The following is a 24,931-nucleotide window of genomic DNA, read 5'->3' as shown; positions in this document are numbered from 1 at the left end:
AAGAGGAGAGATCCAGTGGATCATCAGGATCGGAGGCAGAAAAAAGCTCAACTAGAGCAAGCAAGAAGCTCTAAAGCAGTGGTTCTGAACTGTCAAGGAAAATTACAGGCCTGAGCAGAATGGAGTGTATTAATGAGAATGCATGATGATCAGGTGTGTTAAAGCTGAGTCAGGATGACTCAGCAGTGTTGATGCAACTCATGTATGATGCAACTCAGGGATGATGCAATGTGTGACCTGATTGGTCCTGTATATGTATATATGTGTGAATCGTACAGTCAGTTGTATCTTCTTCCTGCTTGAAGATCACTTCTACAGTTATTCCCTCCCCCATAAGCCTACCCCCATTGAAAAGAATAAAAAAAAATTAGAAGCAAAAAAAAAAAAAGTCAACCAGTGCCATCTGTGTGCCATGACATGTCCTGAGCCTGGCCTGGCCTGGATTGAGGGCATTGGTCTTCTCCAGGAGTGCCTGTAGTGGATGTTACAGATAAAATCACTACGAAGTGTGGCTATGTTAAACATTTATTTGAAGAGAACCAATGGAATTTATTGCTCTGAGTTTTGATAGTAGACTAGAATTACACAGGTCAAGAATACCAGATGAAATATGGCTAGCTAAAATAATCCTGAACTTGATGTTTTCACAGAAGTAGTAAAAATGACCTGAGATGCCAATTTACCTATTTTAGTGAATCCTTTTCAGTCATATGCCTGTAGAACAGAATCATACCTGAAATCAGCCTACATTGATCTTTATTACATTATCCAAAGAAGAAAATGTACTGAAAAATATGTTAATGAGCCATTCGCTCATGGTTTCTTAAAAATAAAACACAACAGAATTTGCAAAAATTATAAAGAAGGAATTTTATCAGAAATACAGAACTCTGCAACGCATTGCACAGTGCTATATATTGGTTCTTATGTATGGCATGGAGGAGTGGGCTTTACAGTAGGCTACTATAAAAGGAAGGAAGGGTTTGTCATGTGGATTTATCACATCCATGCCACAAATTTCTTGGATTGAAAGGGTGACCAATTGAATACAAACCAATAAATCATAAAATATTTGAAATACAGACAGCTAGAATACCAGTCAGATAATAAGAAATGAAAAATGGTAACAGTTGATCATTCAAAGTATAATTAATGGGAAAAGCAATGTAGAAAGAAGAGCTTATTGGCTGATGAACCTGGTAGACTGGTTTGAATGCAACAATATCATTGTTTACACTGGTGTTATCCCCAAGTCAGAACCACGATGATGATTCTCAAACTTCGGGAAGAGTGAAAACTCAAAAGCAATACACATTCAGAGCTCTGCTTCTTTGCTTCTATTTTGCAGTGGAAACATTATTTATCTTGAATTAATTCATCAGGGGTTCCTGTGCTCCTGAGTGTTTGGCACCTGGAACTCCACGGTTCTGTGGCTGCACGTGACAGCTGTGTCTCAAGACGATAGTGGCCAACTTCTATCTAGGTGTGTAGTGCCCCAGGCCAGGCAGCAGAAGCGGTTGCTTCTAAGAAGACTCTGTGTGTGCTGACATCTGAAAATGAGTCAGGTGCAAAAGCAGACTTGCAATTCTGGCGCCGCAGGCCAGCAGAACTGGAGCCTGTAACACACAAAGGCTGCGCTTGGACCCCAGGGACTGGAATTCGACCATGCATTCTGTGGACTGCTCAGATTTGCACAAAGGCTGGATGCTTGCTTAGCTGGCAGTGATGAAAGGGCAAAAGGGATTAGTATTAAAACAGGAGGGAATGAATGGGCTGAAAGGTCTCCACAAGTCTTTTTCTAAAAGCTACACACAAATCCAAGTTAACTTGGGTTTTTCATAGCCCAACCAACAACAGAGTGCCTCTCTGATAAAGAGGGTTGGTAGGTGGGATAGAGACTGCTAGAGGTTTATTTGCAATCTCCCTTTTCCCTCTAGTTTGTCTGATTGGGAGGGACTTTTCTGGGCTGGGGTGATTATCTGTCCAGCTGACTGATTGTTCCCCCCAGCCTCTGAATTCAAAGACAGCTCCATCTTTCTGCTGTTTCTCTCTCTTTCCTCTGTTGACAACAGTTGTTTGTTTGCTGTTGATCTGTTCAGTTGGTTGTCACGTATGAGTGCAGTAAAGAAAGCAATATACACAAGTCTGTAATTTCAAGCAACTGTAAGTAAATTTTTTAAAATTATTTCTCCTACAGACATCACAGAGTGAGACTAACTGCCAGTTAATGAGAAAAGGGTGGACTCTGGGGGACTTTTAACTATTCTCTTCTATGAGTCTGTACCTCTGCTATATAGCACAAGGAATTTTATCAGAAATTCAAAACCCTGCAACACACTGTATAATGTTATATAGACTATTAGAGATTTATTTGAAATCTCTCATGTTCCCTGTAGTCTGTTTGACTTTTCTGGGCTGGGCTAATTGTCTATCCAGTACTAACCGATTGTTCCTTCTACCTTTGAATTCAAAAAGAGCCCCACCTCTCTGCTGTGCTCTTTTCTTCTCTTCCCTGGATTGATGGCAGTTGTTTGTTTGCTGTTGATCTGTCAGGTAAATTGCAAAGGATGTGTGAAGTAAAGAAAGCAGTATACACAAGTCTGTAACTTTAAGCAGCTATAAGTAAAGAAATGTTTTTTATTCTTTCTCCTACAGACGTCTCAGTTATTGAGATGTTAAGTGCCAGTTAATGAGGAAGAAATGTCTTATGTACCTTGAAAGCCCTATTGGGTTGCTAAAGTCAGTTCTGACTCATAACAAGAAATCTAAGACTCAGCTCCAGCCTGAGAAATCCATCTTATTTATACAGCTTAATAAAAAGCCCTGATTGTGGAGGTGCCATTCCCAAGGTTGCTAAACTGTTGGCTTAATCTACAGTAGAGGGCAAACCCTTCTGGATGACGTCACAGCTGCTTCTGAGGGGCATGACTGCCCACCAATCTTCTTTCTTATAGGTGCTAGAGAGCTTGCATAGAGCCTTTTCCTAGGCCAATCCTAATGGCATGAAGTAAGCATTGTCCTATCTGAACTCTGTAACCTATCTGTATACTGTCCACTATGTGTGACCTTGTAATGTTAATAAAAGGACAGTCTTCCTGGGGGCAGGGCAGAATGCATTGGGAGAATTCATTGGGACCCCATTCGGTGTTATTCTGCCTCTTCTACTAGCCGGCCACCAGGAGCACTGCTGGCAAACATCCCTGTGTGTGTGGCTGACTTCTTTAACCTCTATCTCTAAGAGACTCTTTGCTATCCTAATTATCTGGTGATCACCACAAAGCCCATCAGCCTGCTAAGTTTGTGACTCCAACAAATTGGCACCCAATGTGCGGCAAGAAAAGAGACATTGCAAGCTGTTAATTGAGTCACGAAAGACAGGCTCCCAAGGAGAAAACAGGCTTGAGAAACAGCCTCCAGCTCATTCATCAGGGTTCAAGATCATTGCCTGGCAGGCAATCCACATGGCTTCAAACAGAGGCAATCCACAAAGCCCATTGGCCTGCTATGTTTGTGACTCCAACACCTGATCATTCAATGTTACACTATGCTTAAAACAGGTTAAAATCAGCTTAAAATCAGTGCATGCCATGGGTCTACTATGTTTATCATATGCTGTGGTCATGCTGTGGTTCTTATATAGGCTATGCTTAAAATGGGCTTGCATGAGACTCACTTCTACTAATACACTGAGTCACCGTAAATATCTACATTATATGGAACTGCCCTAGGTCACTGCCCCCCTGAAATTATGTAAGCGTAGGAAGTTTCACACAAGATGTGCAAAATATACTGTCTATGTTGAACAGATATGATAGCAGTGGGGTAACTGGCTGGTCTCTGAGTTGCCCTGATAGGTCCATTGACCTGCTACTTGAAATGCAGATAGATGTGATGTACCGTATTTTCCCGTGTATAAAATGACACTTTTTCCTAAAATAATTAGAGGAAAAATTGAGGGTCATTTAATACATAGAAGGCTGCAGCAGGAGGTGGAGACTGAGGCAAAGAAGCAGCCCAGCTCGGCTGCCTCTCACTGCTGCCCATTGACTGCCACCGCTGGATCGCCCCCTCCAGTGATCATCTCCTTGGGATTGGGTGGTGGCAGCAGCAGTCAATGGGCAGCAATGAGAGGCAGCTGAGCTGGGCTGCTTCTTTGCCTCGGTCTCCTCCTCCTCCTCCTCCTCCTCCTCCTCCTCCTGCCTCCACCACTGGAGCCGTTTGATGCCCCTTTTCCCTTCCTTTTGCTAAGCTCCATGGCTTTGCAAAAGGCAGGGAAAAGCGGTGGTCACTTTGACATTTGACATTCACTTTTCCCTGCCTTTTGCGAAGCCACAGGGCTTAGCAAAAAGGAAGGGAAAGGGGGCGGTCAAAGCGAGCCCTTTGATCCCTGCATTTCCCTTCCTTTTGCTAAGCTCCGTGGCTTAGCAAAAGAAAGGGAAAAGCAGGGATCAAATTTTCTAATTTGGGGTTAGAAAAGGAGGGGGGGTTATCATATATATTGGGTCATCTTATAAACGAAAAAATACGGCACATCTTTACAGCATTAAAATCCATGTCTTGGAAATGACTGTTAAACAATGGGAAAGGCGTCCCCGCTCCTCGTCCATTGGACTGCATAGCATAACAATGCAGCAAACATTGCAACAGGTTGTTTAAATTCAATCTGTGGTTTATTAAATTTCCAAGAAGGAAGTAATGCATAAGACTAGTCTAATACATGAAAAACAACAAAATGGTAGGGAAAATAGTGGTGTGTGATCTATAGCACGAATCTCTCCAAACTCAAAGTACATATAAACATATAGATTTCAAATAGTGTCTGACTTTTTCTATTTCTGATTCAATGGCTTTTCTTTCTGACACCTTAGTTCTTTATTTTTAGGCTACAGCAGACTGTCCAGGATAAGAGTTATCTTTAAAGGTTACTTACAGCTAAGATGCAAATTCCTCTGGAAGTTTAAACACAATACTTGCATCCTGGACATGTGTGGAACATTGCCAGTTAAATCTTGAGCTACTGTATGTACTTGTTGACTTTCACAGGGAAGTTTAAATATATTATTTACTGGTTTTATGCTTCATTCTACTGCCTATATTTGATTCCCACTTCTTAAAGCTTGCTGCTGTCCCTCATTGGCTTTGTGAAAGACCAGCTGCTCATATTTCTCAACTGTCTTTTCTTAACTGTTGAAAAGAGTGAAGATATGACCAAAGATAGGCTGCTTTGTACAAGCCTGTGAAATGAATGTTTTGCTTTTCCTCACAATTGTCAAAAACTCTTACTAAACTGTGTCCTGACAATGGAGCATAATTCAGAGTCAGGAAATAGTTAGGAATATGCAGGGAGAAGCTCAAACATGTTACTTCCATGTTATGGATAAAAAAGAGGCACAATTGGGCAAGATTTGAGACCTAGCAGGGAGAGGACAGATGGAGGGGAATTGCAGTTATTTTTCCTCTTCAGTTATTTTTCAGCTCATAAAGCCTTGCCCTCAAGCTGCTTTTTTACTTGCTTTAGGAAAGATCAGCACTTGCAAATATTTTTGTTAATGTTTTTTCTTTCAGTTAAAAATTCAACAATTACCCCTTTTGAAAAAAAATTACAATTATTTTTAAATGCTGTTCTTCAAATTCTAAAACATCAATTTCAACCAAGGTCTCTACTGCTTCAAACTTAGAAGTCCCTGATGTGCGGGAAGAATAAATTGGAGTTTTGTGGTTAGCAGTGTTGAAGTAAATCAAATACATTTCCCATTATATTGCAGCAAAATCTCTTGAGAAAGCACAGAATAAGGTAAAAGGCATTGAAATTTGGAAGCAAAGCACCTCAAACTCATAGTGGAAGAGAGAGAACATAGCATGGACTGAATACCAGTTTTTGTGAATTGTAGTTCCATAGGCCTGTTTGGCCATAGCCCCCCCTCTCTCTTGCACTGAATTAAAAACAAATGGGACTTCTCCTCATCTCCCTATGGAAGGCAGCATTATTAACTCTTCAGGAACCTCCATCTTCATTTTGCGTGACTTATGATGAGAGATGAGGACGAACTGCCAAAATGCGTTTCATCTTGGTTTGTGGTTTATCAAGGTTGATGCACCACGAACCACGAGTTTCCCTGCCATAAGGGAAGCCACCGACTCTGTCTTTGCAAACAGCAGCCCAGTTTCTCTCCTGGCTGCCTGTGTGCCTATGGCCCACTGATCAGCGGGCCATAGGAACACAGGCTGATAGCAGTGGTTTCCCTTAGGGCAGTCTAACTCGCCCATGTGCCTAAGGCCTGCTGATCAGCTGATTGATAGGCCATTGACACACAGGGAGAACTAGGCAGTGGCGGCAGGCAGTGGTGAAGAAGGACAAGGACATGGCAAGCATTCAACGGGGGCAGTGCGAAGGGGCAGTGGTGGGGCAACGAACTAGAAAATTCACTGCCCAGAGAGTGATTGAAGCACTACGGGGGGTTATATAAGCAGCACGCTTTGCTTTTTTTTTTTTTTTTTTTTTTGCAAAATTCGTTGCTTTGGGAAAGTTCAGGTTCTCCCATTTGGACGAATCCGAATTGATCCAAAGCAATTTATTTTATTTTATTTATTTATTTATTTATTTATTTGATTTATACCCCACCCATCTGGTCTAAAAGACCACTCTAGGCGGCTTCCAATATATTAAAAACAGTGAAATAATACAAAAAACAAAAAATTACATAAATCATAATAAACAGAATACAACAATAGAATAGAAAATACATAAGGAGAAAATAAACAGAAAAGTCAGATATTAACTGGAGGGAAGGCCTGAATGTATAGCAACAAATTAGCAATTTTTCATGAGTTTCTTGATTTGTTTTTAGCCTCATTCCCAACTCTACTTACAATCTAAATGTTTTAAAACAGAAAATAAAATAAAAGAACACTGTTTTCAGAATGGTAGAAACCCTGCAATACGTAGCCCCAATAAGGTCTTATTTTGAATCCATGTAGTAGTGAAAGGGTGATAGAGATGGTGGCATACATGCAAATCCAGCTTCCCACATCTCCACTCCAGCTGGAACTCTCAGACATTCACGTGTCTAACACAGAAGTCTGTAGCAGACCTTTAAGTGTGTTCAGCTGAATGTATTTGGCAAAGAGGTTCCCGTTACAGAAGTGCTGCAAGCGCACTCAACTTACGTATTGTGCTCCTGGATATTCCATTTCAGAGCATCAGTTATAAAACCAAAGGTTTCAGAAACTAGCAGGTGGCATTCAGATGTGAGGTGGGGACTCATATGCCTTGTCACCCCATCACCCTATTAGCTTTACACAAATGTAGGCACGATGCCTGAGCATTTCTTTCCTCCCATCTTCCTATCCATTTCCTTTCAAAATTTCCCAATTCAACAGAAAACAAGAATTTGTTTATTATTTTGGAAGTCTCTGGTTTTGTTATAGACCTAACATGACAAGAGAAAGACCATTTAACTTTGAGAGTATGGCATATAGCTCAGGGAAGTATTTGGCCCCATAATATCATTCAGCATATAATGCTCATGCTTTTAATCTAGGATTTATCTATCTGGTCAAAAATAAATTGCTCAGAGAACAGTGTGCTAAATGAAGCACCTTCCATTTTTTTGATTGGTCTTCTTTTCTCATGAGACAGCTTTGCCTTTTTAACACCCACTTCTCATGCACAGGGAATCAACCAACTTTGAAATATGTCTCCTAAAATACTGATAATCATCCTCAATTAAAATTAGTAATGAATTTTAATTTGCTACTTACCCTTAGGATACAGTTGAGTTGCTAAGAGCTCATTTCAGCTTATACCCTAACTTGAGCTCTCTTAGGAATCCATTTTGAATTAATGCTGCAGGGGCTGCATCACTTCACTCAGTAGTATTTGCAAGTATTTGTTTCAGCTCTTGATTTTTTTGTTTTGTTTTTTGGTTTTTTGACTAAAACTAATATTACGGGCACCAACTTTTCAATACTGCCGGGCCACTCATCAAGTCAATTTTTAGCGCATGAGACAATGTCAGACCCTAACTGCGAAAGTCGAAACTCAGTGCCATTTTGCTAAACATGCTATGAGCAAAGTGACCTCTTTTTTTGTACCTTTAGAAAGGGTAGGTTCCTACATATATAGGTGGCTTCCTTTGGCTTCTGAAATAAGTGGGTTTTTTTTCCTACAGTGGAAAATAAGTTTTGAATCTTTTCAGATGCATTTTTTTTCATTCACTGAAATCATCCTCAATTTTGATTAGTCAGAGCAGTTCTGCACATGTCTACCAAGGTATATCGCACTGATGTCAAAGAGTTTGTTCTTGGTTAGCACCGCTTTTCATGGTCATTCGTGCCTTTTGTTACTTTCAGTTTAAAAAGTAGCTTGCACCCTTTGCCCAAGGTAGGATCAACCTTTTAACCCCGCTCCACTTTTATGGTGTTTTTTTTTTTTTTTTTGGCATAAAACATGGAATTATGGAGTGAGTCTTGTCGTCGTCATTAATTTGGTACCTGTTTGCTAGTTACCAACACAACCGAGCTAGCACTGCAGCTGGACAGAGTGAGGCCTGGTGTGAGCGTCCAGAGCAGCTGGCCCACTGCTTTGAAAGATCCAGTCCTATACCATCAGGCATTCAAATGCCTTGTTCTGAAAGTGTTTCCTGAGAACAAGAGGTTGCAGGCATGATAGCCACAGAGACCACTTTTGTCATACTGGCAAAAGTAGTCCCCGTGGCCATTTGGGCCACAGCCTCTCATTCCAATCCTCTCAGGGTGATGCATTTGGAGCCTGATGGCTGAAAAAGATACAAGGAGGAGGAGAAGGAGAGCAGGTAAAGGAATGAGAGAAAATTGCCCTCTTTAGCCACATCTACCTCTATCTGTCTGCCGCTAACAAATCTGAATTAAGCTTTAAGTACTGAATAGTGACCACATGAGCTCAGTGGAAGTGGCATATGTTTAAGATTGCACCGTAAGGCTGCAATCTTGTGTACACTTTTGTGGCAGTAACTTTCATTAAATGTTACGGGACTGGCTTATCAATTAATGTAATAGAGTAGGCCCCTGTATCCATGGGGGATCAGTTCCAAGCCCCACCATACTGAAACGTGTAGATTATAGCTAGCAGTCTGTTGGATCCAGGACTCCCCTGTACCTGTAATGTTTATCTTGATGGGGCCTTACTGAGGAAAAACCAAGTTGACATCTTATCTCGTTCCTATGCTGAAGACAAGACCATCTCTCTCTCTCTCTCACTCACTCACTCACTCACTCACTCACTCACACACACACACACACACACACACACACACACACACAATCTCAATGGCTTTCCAGGTTTTCTTCAAAGACAATTAATAATGTGGAAAACCTCTCTCAGGAGGCAGTTTGGCTTACGTTAGTGCCCCTCCTGCTGCCTCACCAGCAAATCCAGCTGTGAATTTTGCAACACTGCTCTGGAAGGAAGCTGCCAGGACTAGGTGAAACGGTGGAGGCTTTCATATAATGTAGGATTTGGTTCCCTCTAATGGCCAGTCTGATAATTACATCTTGAAAATTTAGTATTTTTAATATTTTCAGACAGTGCATAAGTGGATCAACAGAGTGGATACAGGAGTCCTACTGTATTTGAAAGGCTGTCATACAGAATTGGGGCAGGAACTATAAGTCATCTCAGAGTGCAGCACATATAATAATGGACTTAAGCTACAGAAAGCCAAATTTAGGCTGAATAACAGGAAAAACTTTACTCTTAAAAGCAGTTTGACAATGGAACCAATTACCTTGGAAGGTGGTGAGCACTCCAGCACTAGAGGTGGTCAAAAGAAAATTGGACAGCCATCTGTCAGATTTGCTTTGATCTGGATTCCTGCATTGAGCAGGGGGTTGGACTTGATGGCCTTATAGGCCTCTTCCAACTCAATTATTCTATACGATTCAATGAATATTTATCAGTAAAAATAAATGTGATCAAGATGCGTCAGAGAATTAATGTAATATTTGGTTTATCAATGGCACTCCAACACTAGACAGCTTTCCCAAGGTTACCCAGGCTGGCTGTTCTCCCAAGAGGCGTGATGGGGAATTGAACTCCTCACCTCCCTAACCTCTACAGCCAGGTACCTCAACTTCCTGAGCTATCAGCTGACTTGCATAAATAAATAATATGATTATAAATATTAAGTTTAATAACATATAAGTTAACATATTAAGAAGATAGCAGTAAATAGTTAAACTAGCTATATAATGACTTTCAAACATTAGCAAAATGCCTGACATTGTGATACTGGTGGAGCAGAAGGAGAAATGAAGGCTCTTATATATAGGAGGGATCCAGCAAGGGAAAGTTGTGGGGCTTCTTTGTGTAGCGATGTATTGCATCGGTTCCATGGGAGTCCTCACTAGCTGTAGCTGGTCATCTATTTCAGTGGTGGTGAGGATAGTTAGTGAGCAAAATATATCCATTCTTTGGGAGGAAGTAAAGCATTGTGTACTTGGGACCACACCCTTGAGACTCCCATACCATGTTTGTCCTGGCAATCTCTGTCTTGCAGTTACATGAGCCAGTGAGGAAGGAGGAACCACATATAGAACAGACTGTTTCACAGTATGTTTGCCACCAACAGAATACTGATCACTGCATTAAAACAGATTTAGCTATTACATAGTCCCACTCCTTTTGTTGCATATCTTGCTCTATGTTCCATTTGGTTCGATGTAATAGCACAAGGATGGAGACCCTGTGGTCACCCGGCTGATTTTAGACTACAACTGCCCTAATCCCCGACTACTGGCCAAGCTGGCTGGGGCTGATGGGAATAATGAATTGCTGAACCCTAGGAGTGAAGTTTCATAAGTGTAGATATTTGAGAAACTACTTAAAGTGAAATAATTTATACTGCTGCTTGTCTGACATTAGATACTAGCTGGTGTCAAACATCAGAAGTCATGTTTTAGATGCCATCAGGTAACAAATTCTGAATTGAAGGTCCTATACTAAACGATAAAGGGTCAAAAATAAAAAAAAACCTATAGCCTGTCTTATGTTAGACATTCTTGAGTACAAGGGTTATCTAAAAGGTATGTGCTGCTGATGGAAGTATACTCTTTCCATCATGATTCCTCAGTCTTAAAACCTTGTACAACAATTGCAAGGGATTCGTTAGATATAAAAGAACAGCTCATGAGCTCTACATGGACAATAAAAAAATGTTTAAACAAAATGTGTGTGATAAAAGCATATATTCCCCTCTGAATCATTGCCAACTAAACATACTGTTGAATTTGTTGAGCTAACCCACTTGACATTTTAATCTATTTATATGTGTTTTTATTACGGTAGTGACAATGTACCACACTGGAGCATGGCTAATTACTCTGGCTGCTTCCCAGAAACATTTTTGTAAGAAAATTGCATCTTCTCCTCCTCAGATCCTTTGCCCTCAAAATTATCCAGCATAAACAAAACATGGAGGGGGGAAATCCAGCATGTTGGAGGCAGATGGCTGCTTCCACTCCCACTTGAAACACTTGCTGTCATTCTAAACAAAAAAAAAGGGAGGATATCTGAAAGGCTTTGGCACTTGTGTAAATTGATTAAACCTCAATTAGGAACACTGCCAAGGGCCATCATTTGTCAATTTTATAGTGACCTTATTAGATGGGCCATGTTGAGACATATGATGAACTGGATTAATTTATAGAAGGGATGTGTTACTTTAAATCCCTCTCTGTTGTTTACTAGTAACTTTTCTTTTACTCATTCAAGAGAGCTGCTTCACAATGTTTACCAAAAAAGAAAACAATTTTTAACAATTTTAACTCACTGTGTTCTTTTTGTCCCATTTCTATTGATCCCACTTTCCCATTTTTTACATCCCAAAGCTCCCATTTTCTTCTTTCTATGTACCATTACAGATCTCCTGGGACTCCTCTCTGTTCTCCTTCCTTATTCCCCCTTTTTGCTCTGCAGGCATTACAACAGTGCACATCTCATTTCTGGCGACCGCTACCCATCTGCATCCCTCTGCAGGCTAAACTCCATGCTGTGTTAAATATGGAACATGCACTTGAGCCTGGGACTGCTGTACATGAGATGGGATACCTTAACTCTCTCTCAGTAGGTGGGTTTTTGTTTTGTTCTGTTTTGCTTTTAATCTGTTCCTCCCTTGGTATGGATTGCAAAAGAAAAACTCAGTTGGCACCAAAGCCCATGGGGTTTCCTTCACTCTTGTGCTTCTGCATAGGGAACCGACAAATTTAATGGAAAAATGAGGGGCTGTGTATCATAGCTCGCCAAGAGTTGTTGGGAAAAAAAAAACATGCATTCCTGACTTTCACCAGAAAGAGGGCACTGATTTGCACAATTCCTATGCACAGTCCCAGGATGAGAAATTTGTTTAAGCACAATTAAAGTACATCTCAAATGAATGAGAAAATTATAACCAGATGACCTGTGTGCTTGCTGAGTTTGCTGTCCAGGTACTCACGGTGGATGGAGCTTCAAATCAAATGCGGACTGGACAGTCCTTCTAACAGAGGGCATCCTTTAAAAGAGATGGCACCTTTTGGAACTTCTTTTGGAAATTAGAAGGGGCACCCTGTAGAAGAAGTCATGCGGCCACCCTTTCTGAATCCAGAACAGAAAGGGCAATGCTGTGGAGCAAAACAGGCATTTTTCTGCTTCCACAGTCAGAGCAAATGTATGGATGGAGCTGCGGAGAAGAACTGAGGTGGCAGGACCTGCCTCCATCTATGTGCATTAAAGCATTTGGGAAAAAACAACAGTGTAGGACTGGGGGAGCTTCTCTTGACCCTGTTCTGACATTTGACAAATCAGAGATGAAGTCTAGGACATTCAACTACTCTCCCATTTCCAGGCATGTTTATTTGGCCAGGATTAGTTGTGTGAACAAAGATTTATAAATTCCCACAAAAATTTGAAAATAACCCTTAGACTTAGGGCTGTATTATTCCTCCAGGAGCCTGCAAAAGGTCATGGACAAAGCTGCCCTTTTCCTGAACCTTGCATTCTGCAGATCAAATTTACAAAGAAGTACCAACATAAATTTGACCAAACTCTGGGAGGCAGTGGAAGACAGGAGGGCCTGGTGTGCTCTGGTCCATGGGGTCACGAAGAGTTGGACACGACTTAACGACTAAACAACACAACCTCCATAACAATATCTATCTGCCCATCTATGTAGACAGCGATACAAAGAAAGTTGTGAGATGGGGAGGTTAACTAACTTGACCTCAAAAATCCCCTCTAGAATTCCCCAGAGTAGGGTTTGGGTGGGAATCACAATAGCCTTGCATGCTCTTTAGTGATACACTGTGATAGGAACTAAGGGTGGCTACACAGCGGGGGAAACCCTCTTTGATGTGAGGTTTTTCAAACTGGGTTCCTGCTGGTTCTGCAGATGAAACTGCTATCACAATGCAGACAAATACAGTGGTGCCTTGCATAGCGATTGCTCCGTTTTATGGTGAAATTGCTTAGCGACACTGTTTTTGCGATTGCAAAAGCGATTGCTTTGCGATGGTCCCTATGGGTGAATTTCACTTTGCAATGATCGCAGGGAAGCGATCATCGCAAAGCCCCCATTTTTGGCCAGCTGATCGGCGGTTTCAAAATGGCCGCCGGGTAAACAAAATGGCCGCCCACTGTTTTCAGGCACGGATTCCTCGCTTTAGAGGAACTGAAAATGGCGGCGCTATTTATTTATTTATTTATTAAATTTATACCCCGCCCCTCTAGACCATGGAGGATCTTCGCTTAAGCCCATAGGAACACATTAATAGCATTTTAATGCGTTTCTTTGGGCTTTTTATTTTCGCTTAGCGATGTTATCGCTTAGCAGCGATTTTTTTGGAATGAATTAACATCGCTAAGCGAGGCACCACTGTATGAACAATTACATTGCAGGTGTCAGCAGGGGCAGAGGCAGAAAGTTGTGAAAGGACCCATTCTCAAGAACAACAATTTCCACTGTCACACCTTCCCTTTGACTCTTTTTCCTTTTTTTAAAAAAAAAAATTATGAGATGACATGGTGCTTATCTGAAACAGCACTATCTTTAGGGAACTGATATTCCCGCAGCTGCCACTTTGAATCAGATCAGGCAACCACACAGGGCAGAAAAGCAGACAAAAGTCATACCAGCAAAATCAGAGTAAAACAAGCCATGTCTGCCAACTGGCTAATTTTACTTTTTACAAAAACAGATGATTGTCCACTAGAAAAGAGATGATACCCCACCGGGTTCCCCCACATGGAGCTTTATGCCATCTAGTTGCCAGTTTTTTAATTCAACTTCATTTGTGCCAAATCCAACACAAACTGGGAGTAAATGGTTTTTGTAGTAACCTTCTTCACACAGCTTGGCGGTATAGTGATGGATAAACATATATTCTTTTTATTTCCCCTTGCTATTTTTTCCCATCTAGGGAGATGAGTGAGCAAGGAGGCCAAGATTAAAAAAAAAGACAATGGTTTGACAAAGTGCACTTTAGTAGAGAGTCATACACCTGCACTTATGTCTACGGTTAAGATGATAGCACCATAATGGTGCTATGTGTCAGAACCTCTGAAAACCTAACAGTATCTTGTAGTACTGGCTGTCTTCTTGAATATCTTTCATGGGAGCTGTAAATGTTGAACTATCCATTGGAGCCTTTGGGTTCGGCTTCTTCTTCCTGTGCTCCACTTAGGTGGATGGGAAAAGGCAAATACTGTAAATGCAGACAGTTATTGCAAAATGCCACAAGCCTCCTGCAACTTCCTTCCAAAGCGAATCAAACCCAAACAAGCACTTCTCTAAAACTGATGTTGAAGGTCACGACTGCAGGAATCGCAATTGTGTTTGGAAACAGTTATGCACACCTTACATATTTTGTTTTCAATGATGATAGTTGGGCCTTACTAAAAATTTCCAGACAATTGTTTCAAAGCTTGTTTCTTTCTGGGTTTTTTCCCCCTCTTGCACAAGTAGGGCCTTAATATGCCTGCTGGAAGACTGGATTTCAGAATAAATTGAAATGTCTGCTATAAATTGGGTGGCTGTCCCTACATAGTCCACACCGGGATTGCTGACATGGTGAGTCGTCAGTCATTCCCAATTTGTCCTGTACTGCACAGGCAGTCCTGCAATTGTACTTTCTACGTGCACTGCCCCCTGGGAGGAGAATGGAATCAGCCAATTGCCTGCAGCCAGGCTTCCAAGGAAGGAAGTGCTGCTGTCAGCTTTCCCACTGTATCCTTCATCTAACTGTACCCATAGGGGTTGAACAGATTCTCTGCCCCAGCTTTCTACCAATGCATTTGGAATGATGGGGGAAATCCTTTCAAAAATGAGGGTAAAGGATGTCTGGATGGTAGGAGTGCTCAGTACTGACTGTTAATGTGCAATAATCATAAGGCCTCTTGCTTCCCCCCCCCAGCCCTTCTTGTTGACGCTAAGCTGCAGCTCCAAGCAAATGGGACCGCCTACCTCTGGGAATCCCCTAATCATAGGCTGCCATTTTTCTCCCAGAATAGTCCTTGTGAAAGGGAATGCACACCTCATCAGAGGTCCTCTGGGATGAGACTTCCCTGGACTGGGGGAATGTAGTCCTTCCCAGAAATAATAAAAAGTAGCCTTTCAAAAAATTAAAAACAATTCCGACACCAACTCCTTATAAATCTCCCACTCGTAAAATAAATTAGACTTTTGCCTGTTACCATGATTATTTATGCCTGCTTTACACTTCATCCCTCCTTGATACATATGCTGAAGCAAGTATTTCAGATCCTCTGGCACTGCACTGATTTGTTACACTCCTGCAGACAACTGAGCCAGCTGATATGTTCCACTTTTGCGCTCTCTCGCTCTCTCTCTTTCTCCTCCCCCCCCCTTTGTGGCTACAATCTGGCTGGTGTGTGGTGCCTAAGTTCTTTACTAAGAATTATCTTTATGATAATACAATGTACTATACTTCACCAAAATGAAATAAATTAAAATGCCTCTACCTTAAGTCTTTGACTCCAGGTGGTGATGAATTTCTCATTTCCCCCCCCAAGGTCAAAATAAATGTGCATTAACTACATTTGCATAATAAATTCTGGGATAGTATTAAACTTCAATCCAAGCAAAGTAAAGTGCAAAGCTGAAGGTAATCATGTGCACATTAACTTGAGAGGAGTTCCTATTGTGCTAACAAAGACAAAAAGCAAGTTGCTTTTGGCAACCTGAATTTGGCTTAAAACAGCAGAAGTGGAAGGGACATTGTTCAAGATTTGCTGCAACTGTGTATAATATAATTTATAATTTACAATACTGGAGTGTAATTATTCAGTAACTAGAAATATTAAAAAGTTATCCTGCTACTCGATGTATCTCTCTCAACAGTATTAGTGATGATGGTAACAGATTACTCACTAGATGGCAACACTGCTCCATATAAATATGATTGAAGTGTATGCAAGCCATTTTTAAGAGTAGGATAGAGTAATTAAGCACAGTTCTTTAAGACAGATCTTCCAAATTAGTTGTGGGTAAAAAAAGAGAAAAGGGGACAGTCGCACAAGGAGCCCCAAGATGACTCATGGTTGTGTGTGGTGAAAAAGTCTAAGCTGAACAGCATTGTTGAGAAACGGAGGCAAATTTTCTGGCTAACTGAATAAGCAAAGTAAATGACCTAAATGTATAGTGTACCAGTGTGACATTTGAATAGCACTCCATGAGTGCCTCTACACTACAGACACAAACTGGTTTAGATGGTCATGCTTTCCTCCTAGGAATTCAGCTCTGTGAGCAGACTAGGGGTCTTTAATGTACTATGTTTAGCATCCTAGCCATTCCCTGGAGAAAACAGTCACCATATCAATTCCAATGCATATGAAATGAATGCATTTCAATATACATTTAAACACACAGAATCCATAAAAAACTATGACACCTTAGGCATCAATAAATAGATCTGGGAACTTTTCTGGTTCACACATTTTTTGGTGTTTTTGGAAAACAAGATGTTGCAGAAAAATAAACAAACAAGATTTTCTAGTTCATCTGCTAAAAGAGTTCCTAGAAGCCTATAGAAATCAATGAGCCACAAGAGATCTGATGGGTGCTTTTCACTTTGTTTCATTTTCACAGCAGCACCCACTAAATTCTCCTTTGCCATAAGGTCAAAGCACATGATTTCTCATTTGGCCAGGATCTGACAATCCTAGATATATAGGCTAAAGCAAGGGCAAACTTCTGTCGGAGAGCATGCATTAAAAGGCGCTATCATTAATCTCCATAGAGAGCTGGGCATTCGAGACTTTTATGCAGCTTTAAAGCAAGCATTGTTCAGGTTTGCAAGGAGCTGAGAACTATGATCCCAATCTGGAAAATGTGGTTAGAACCTTTTCAGTCCTCAATCATGCTTTCTCATGGGATGGTTTGGGACCTAACAGGGTAGCTATTGTATTCTCCACCCCCTTCTAATCACTTTCATGCTTTGTTTATCACTAATGCAATGAGATCAAACAAACTTTTAATATCACATTTCCAGTTCAAGAATTGTGCCCTTCTTTCATGCTTTTGTGGGATCAGGACCGGCCCTGCAGTTTTCAGGGGGGTTGTCTCCTAAGTCTGCCCACCTTAAAAAGAAAGAAAAGATACTGGTCCTGTTTCCAAGGTTTTAACACCAAGCTGTCAGCTTTGCCCATAAGTTTGTCCATGCAGGGAAAAGACAGCTCTACTCATTGTTCTGTCTGTGCCATGAAAAGCTTTCCTGCTTAATTTTTGCATGCTAAGCTGCAGAAGTAAACACAAAACCACAGCCAGAGAAATATCTTGGCTTTTCTCATTTCTCATAGTTTACATCTAGAAGGAAAAGTGCTAGGTCTGGGTCAAACCCATCCTTTGTGGTCTATTTCAAAAACTGAAGTCCCCTCTTCTATGGTTACTAACTGAAGGGTCTTCTCTGTGACGACAACATCATGATGGAATAGTCCTTCCTGATAGGCTTGCCTTGCAATATTATTTGTTTACAACTTCCATGGCCGGGCAAAAACTTTCTTGTTTCCCCAGACGTTGAAGTTGCAACTATTAACTCTAGCATTCTTTTCAGAAATAGAATACATAAAATTGTTCTCTCTGTTTTGAACAGCTTAAGACAGTCACCCTGTGAAGGCCAAGCCATTCCTACAGAATTCTTATAGTCTTGAGAACGAGTCTTATTGTGGCAAAGTGGGCAGCATTCTACTGTCAATTTAGCCTTTGTATGGTCTGTGGTTCATGGACGGAGTCTCTAAGTTAAAGATTCTTAGAGTGGAGGAGAAGCTATCCCAGGATGCTGGAGGTAGGAAAGACCACAAAGTTCCAAGATGAGAAAGAGTTCCATTCACCAGCCAAGAACCAGCTTGCTTGAATATCCCTGGAGGAGAATCTCTACTAATACATAGTGGATTTATGGGGATGCCTGCATTCCTTCTGCTTTATTCCCTCACTGATCTAGGGAAAAGGTCAAGAACAGTAGGTTTCCCCATTTTTGATGTTAGAAGATTGAGGTGTCCTATGTGAAAAATGGCCATTTATGCTGGGCATTCGGTAGTTACTGGTATGAAGGAAACATTGCTCACTATCAGACCAGCATTTTTCTCACTATGCAAGACAGTTAAGAGTAAGGTTACATTGCCAATTATCAGAATCACAGCTGAACAAACAATACTTAACACATGAAACCAAATTGTCTAAAGAGTTTACAGAATCAGTATGAAGAACCCATTTATCTCAAATCCTGAAAGCGGTTTTACTGGCATCCAGAGTGTTCTGTGCAAGATCACACCGTGAAGTTGTGTGTTGTAATTAATTTCAGAGCTAGTTCTATTAATGATCCACCTTCAGAGCTCTTTCTTGACAAGAATGTGTATAGTTGTCAAAAAGATCATTAAACCCTCCTGTTAATGAGCTCGTTTGATATAAGCTCCCTATTTAGTAATTATCACTTGATTGATTCATCAGTGACTTTGGTGTTCCAGCTTCATAAACAGATCGTGAATTGCTCCACTTAAGCAGTGTAAACATTTTAAAATTCTGTTGACTGAAATCACAGCAAATCCAGTCAAGCTATGCTTGAGGACCAGCCCATTCCAAATAAAACTTACAGGCTGAAATAAAAACACACTATAAATTGTGAAAGATTAATGGAATGTTAAACATAGAATTGCCTTACCTATTTCCGCCATGGTGATCCCTGGAGCTAATTGCCCATTGTTGCAAGAACTAAAGGTAAATAAGTTTGGTACAGAAGTGAGGTCATATATAGGTTCCTGCTTGATCTGCTTGATTCCAGTCATGTCTAAGCCAGACTGATCTGGGGAGGGCTGGGCAGAATCCACATTGTAATAACCCTCAGATTTCGGCAGATCAATGATGTGCCCATTTGAATAAGCGCCACCAGTTTCATTGTTCAGGTTGCTCAAGCCATTGCTAATGCTGCTACTGTAGACTCGGGCCAAGGCTTCAGCCTCACCACTCTGCTGCTGCCGTTGCTCCTGCAGTCGCTGTTGATGCTTCTGTACCTCAGCATACAGACTGTCCCTCTGCTTTTTGGACATTCTTCCGAATTTTACAGCTGAAACAGAACAATCAAGAAGACCAGTTGGCCTGCACTGTTTTCTTTTGTTTTTAAGCAAATTAAGGAAACAAGGTGTAAAGAGGAAAAATGCTTCAGAGGGTTCTGTATTCTTCTAACAGGTCTGGAAAGTAGCTTATTGCTATTTTTCTTAGGTAGCAACTAGCTGTGGTGTACTATGACTTTTCTTTTACAAGAAGCAGCTGCAGAGTACCCCAATCTGGAATGGGACCACAGCATTTTCCATGATGAAAATAAACATAGTTCCATATGCTTCTGCATTTTCCAGCATGGGCGAATAACAGAGAGATGAACACTCTTTAGTGGGAAAATAACATTGGGAAGGGTTTAAGCCATCACTCCCTCTGACAGCCAGACATTAAGCTTATGCCATATTAATGTTTCAGAGATATGGTGTAAGCAGATTTTGGTGTCTAAGAAAGCAGACTTGCAAAGAAAGCTTGTGTTTACCTCTTGAGAACCAAAGCAATCTGATTTGCAAGCTATATATGGGTGTGGACCTCCTGCAGTGACAATGTTCTCCGCAGTTAAAGAATTCTCGCTTCTAACAACCAATAATCTGTAACATACAGGTTGGCCGGCAGCCATGGCCCCACTCCAGACTAGCTGCCATCCACAGCTGCTTTTTGTGAAAGAAAAAGAAATTGTGAGTGTCAGTAAGGGAATTCCCTTACAGAGGGAAAAACTGACACTCAACATGGTGACCTGTTCAAGGCAGCCTGGAGGATTCAGGACAGAGCAAATGCACTGTCCAACAGCCTCTTGTTAGTCTTATTTAGCACTGAATCCATTGCTGAATGGTAAGTCAACACTTACCATAAATCTTACTGAATCCAAGATCTACTTAGTTGGGATAGTACTGGATATTGACAATTAAATAAATCATAGCTCTATGGTTAGTTTGTGTGCCTTTAACAGATGATGTAATCAAGTTTTGTTTCCCATCTCTGAATCTCCACTGACTTGTTATGACAGTTATTTAAAGGGTAATTAATTGCACTCAGTTGTATCTATTTTGAACTGTCAATAATGTTTTGCAAAGCAATCATGTTATGTTCTATTCTGCAGCAGGCTACCTTCCATTGATCTGAAAACCAAGAGAGTGGGATTTTGATTAAAGACAATTTTGTTTGCAACCTTGAACTTTGTTGGAGAAAGTTAATACTGTATAGAAATGGTAGAAATTATTTCAATAATTTTTAATCCCCCATAAAAGTAAGTATATAAAACACTCACTCATCTATCCCAGTTTTTGTCAGTGGAATGATGGGGAACACACAGCACAAGAAACTTTGGTTAGAAAATCAAACTGCAGAAGCAGTTGGAGCATATGATACTGTCACCACAAAGCGGTAACCTGTTGTTCTCTTACACATAGGCTGTGACTGCTGATATCTTTTTGACAGACAAAGCCTTAGGGCCTAGGCTCTGATCCTCACCCCAGTCACTTACACAAAAGTAAGTTCCAGTGAAATCAGTATGATATGTTTTCAAGTAAATGCGCCAGTCAGCCAATGCCCTGCTGTGAATAATGAGCAGACCTGTGATTCTTTTTTCATTTCTTTGAGCTCCCCAAACAGCAAACCGGAGCTCTATAAAAATGTACAGCCTTCAGATTTGTATCCTGTATGATTTATCAATTTTTCCCAAACCTTTAATCTGTGCACTAACAGGATTAGTGCCTTCTGAAGATAACAAGCCCTAAAGCCCTATTATCACAACCTGTCAACGGGACTGTTATCTTCACACACTTATTTTTTTGGGGGGAAAAAGAACAGTTACAGGTTATAGTTAAAGCCTACAGGGAAATAACAGACTTGAAGGTAAACACTCTATAGGAAATAGCATTTCCTCTATGGCAACATGGATTCATGGATTACTTTCCAGACATACATTTGCAACGTATCTTGAAGTACTAAATGTCTTCATTTCTCCAGAGAAGAAAGGGAGAAAATTGAGTCTCTGCTGGAATAAGTCAAAAGCATCATGCAAAGATACATCGTCATTTGTGATAATCAAAACAAGAGTGAGATAAAACGGGAGCTGGTTTCATATGCTCTTGACAGTATAGGGCAAGAGTAGTGAACCAGCGGTCACAACTCCCATCATCCCTGGCCACTGGCTATACTAATTGGTCTGAAGGGAGCCACAGATTCTTTATCCCTAGAATCAGTGGGCTAAATCCAAATGCCACTGAATCAGCTGTTAAATGATGTCAACACTTAACGTAAGTCAAAGGATCTACTGTAGTTTATTCTAGTTTTAGCCAAAAATGATTTTACATCTCGTTCGTCATAATGCCATATGCAGTTTTTGCAACATGAAAATAGCGTTATACCATGCAGGAAACAATACTGGCATTTATGTGAGAATTTTAAAATAATACAATCTTAGCTCAATGATTTGGGTACCTGGCAAGGGACCCAGAGATTGGGACTTCAATGCCCCATTCTGTTTTCTGAGCAAAGAACCAGCCTGTGTGGTCATGGGCAAGCTGCACAGTCCCAGGCCCCCCCCAAAAGCAGAGAATGGCAAACCACGTAGAGGACTCTCTACCTATAAAACCCTGTAAGCTGCAATAAGTCAGAACTGTCTTAATTTAAAAATGAATGCATCTCCATCCAGAAGTATGTTCTAATGCGTTCTGTGGAGCTTATTTCCATGTAAGCAGTTTTAAGATAGCAACATACATGTTGAACTATGGAAAGTCACTTTACTGAAAAGCTATAATCCAGCTTACATTGAATGTGCTGTGCTTGTAACTTAAACATTGTATTACACTGTGGTTCAAGACATTAAAAGGGAACCTCTGACCTGTGGGCCAAATATAGCTCACCAGGATTCCCCATCCAGCCTTCATGCTCCTTCTGCTGTTATTTCTGAGCAATTAAGGGTATCTACACTTCAAAAATCTTGCAGGGTACTAAGCTATATTTAGCAAGGGTAAGAACTGTTTTATGAAACTATTGACTCAATAAAGGAAGTCACGGCCTTGACTTTGCAAGAGCTGAGCAGAGCTGTTGATGATAGGTCTTTCTAGAGGTCACTCATCCACAGAGTTTCTGTAAGTCAGAAATTTCTTGACAGCACATAATAACAACAGCATGAAAATATGTAAACTGTTCTTTGCAGGCAGGAAAGCTGTTGCACTGGGAGGTACTCCTGAATAAATATGCATAAGGGTATATAGGAATTAGTTGTGCTTTGCATGCTTGGAAAATGTCCAGCTTGGGAAGAATGACATTGTGTCCTGCGCAATGCCGCTCTAAGAGTGCATAGAGTACTCAGCCCTACCAGATATAGCTAGCCCTTCTCCAAGGAGGCACAGGGGGATTTAGAATGTCAGTCAAATTTTGCAGCCAGGTGCTCAAACCACTGAGCTATATTAGCTCAGTCAAGTAGATAAACAGCCAGATATCATGTATAACCCGTTTGCTCCTAAACTGTTGCTAAAAATGTTCTTGATTCTTTATAAACAAAGAAGTGTTGAAAGGTATTGTTTTAAAGTGGCAGAATGCTCACATTAATGGGGCAGTTGACTTACTCAGGGGTGAGGAATCTCAGTTGGGTAGGAGCCAAATACATGCCTCCAGGCTGTACCATGCCAGGAAATGTTGAAAAAAGAAGTTTTAACCAACCAACCAACCAACCAACCAACCAACCAACCAACCAACCAACCAACCAACCAACCAACCAACCAACCAACCAACCAACCAGCCAGCCAGCCAGCCAGCCAGCCAGCCAGCCAGCCAGCCAGCCAGCCAGCCAGCCAGCCAGCCAGCCAACCAACCAACCAACCAACCAACCAACCAACCAACCAACCAACCAAGAAGCTCGGGGGGGGGGGGCTCTTGGAACTTATGAAGGAACAAACAAAAACAAAAACAGAAAAAATCCTGGTTCCAAAGGCTGCCAGGGGGAAAATAAGCCTTTGAGGCAAAAAGAGAGGATTTTTTATTAACTGATTCATTCATTAATTGAACTGTCTTTGTCCAGATATCAAGTAATATCTGTGCAATAGAATCACATCTGAGGGCTTGATCACATTTGCCAAAAGAACCCCCATTATACTGCTTTTGCTGTCAAAATTTTCCATTCACATTACACATGGTTAACTTTGATTCATTTTCCCCAGCCTTTGGTTTATTTCCTTCCTGCAGGGAGAGTTGTTTTAAAATGTACCAATCATGTATCACTTCATTCCTTATTGTTTCAGCATGTGTGAAAGTTGCTGTCGACTTATATTTTCTTTGTGAACAGGTTGGGTTTTTGGGTGTTGTGGCCACTTCACAGCCACTGTGCTTGTACCCTTTAACATATTTTTTTAAACAGTGATATTGATAAATCATTAGTAGAAGCTGCCCTGCCAGAAAAACAACATGAATACATTGCTCAGAAAGAGACTGCCTTCCCTGGTCCTTTGTAGGTGAAAGAGGGCTTGAGCAGTGAAAGGGATATTTCCTGCTTTGAATTGTAAAGAAAGGGACATTGCATTAACATATCCCCTCTCTCTTTTTTTAAACCCTGCTCTTCACAATACTTTGCAAATCTTTTAAAATCCACTTCCCCCTCCCAACACTGTTCAAAATGGGGGAAAAACCCCACCAAGAACTGAGAGGGAGAGATATGCAGGGAAATAGGGGGAAAGGGACAAGTGAGTAAAGAAGGGAAGGGAAAAGGAGAGGAAGAGAGAAGGCTTCTGCCACTTTATCAATACATCACATTAATATTTTTTTTAAAAAAAGGACAAAGGGGAGCTCATTGCCCAAAGAAATAACAGAGGAAATGAATCGAGAGAAATTTAAAGAGCAATGTAGCCTGCTATAGGAGTTCAAGTAGAAAGAAGTGTAGCAATGTAGAACAATGTGAATATTTTCCCCAATATATATACCATGTGACTACTGAAAAATGTAATGGTACAAGAGTGAAATAAAAACAAGTGGTATAAGTGGGGATCTTTTTGCACATGTGATTGAACCCTAAGACAAAAGTGTTATACGGTTTGCTTGGGGTGAAAAGGAAAAATCTCCCAAGACTATTTTAAATTACAGAAGCTTACATTTCATTGGCTGAAATCTAGTTGCTTAGCATCATAGGTGACACTGAAACAGACCCATGGAATCAGCCAGGATTTGTTGAGTCACCTCCTCCATAAGTTCAGTTGATTCAAATGGGCCTACTCTAGTTGAAGAAGATCTAATTGAACCAGTAATTTGTTGTTATGCGCCATCAGGTTGGACCTGATTTATGGTGACCTGAAGGGCTCTTGAAGTGAGAAATTTAAGGAGTGGTTTTATCAGATAAGCTATGTTAGTTACATTTT

General features: G+C 40.9%; 1 protein-coding gene across 1 annotated transcript in view; it reads right to left on the bottom strand.

Moving 5' to 3' along the window:
* The window catches only part of RORB (RAR related orphan receptor B), a 192,053-nt gene that overhangs the window by 25,499 nt on the left and 141,623 nt on the right, over positions 1-24,931 (bottom strand). Inside the window, exon 4 of the mRNA XM_072992226.2 lies at positions 19,186-19,587. Coding sequence (XP_072848327.1) covers positions 19,186-19,587 — 402 coding nt within the window. The remainder of the gene's footprint in view (positions 1-19,185; positions 19,588-24,931) is intronic.

The sequence above is a fragment of the Pogona vitticeps genome, chromosome 2 (assembly GCF_051106095.1).
Source record: "Pogona vitticeps strain Pit_001003342236 chromosome 2, PviZW2.1, whole genome shotgun sequence".
NCBI classification, from domain to species: Eukaryota; Metazoa; Chordata; class Lepidosauria; order Squamata; family Agamidae; genus Pogona; species Pogona vitticeps.
Note: the sequence above shows the minus strand (reverse complement) of the source record. Positions and strands in the feature narration are given on the sequence as shown.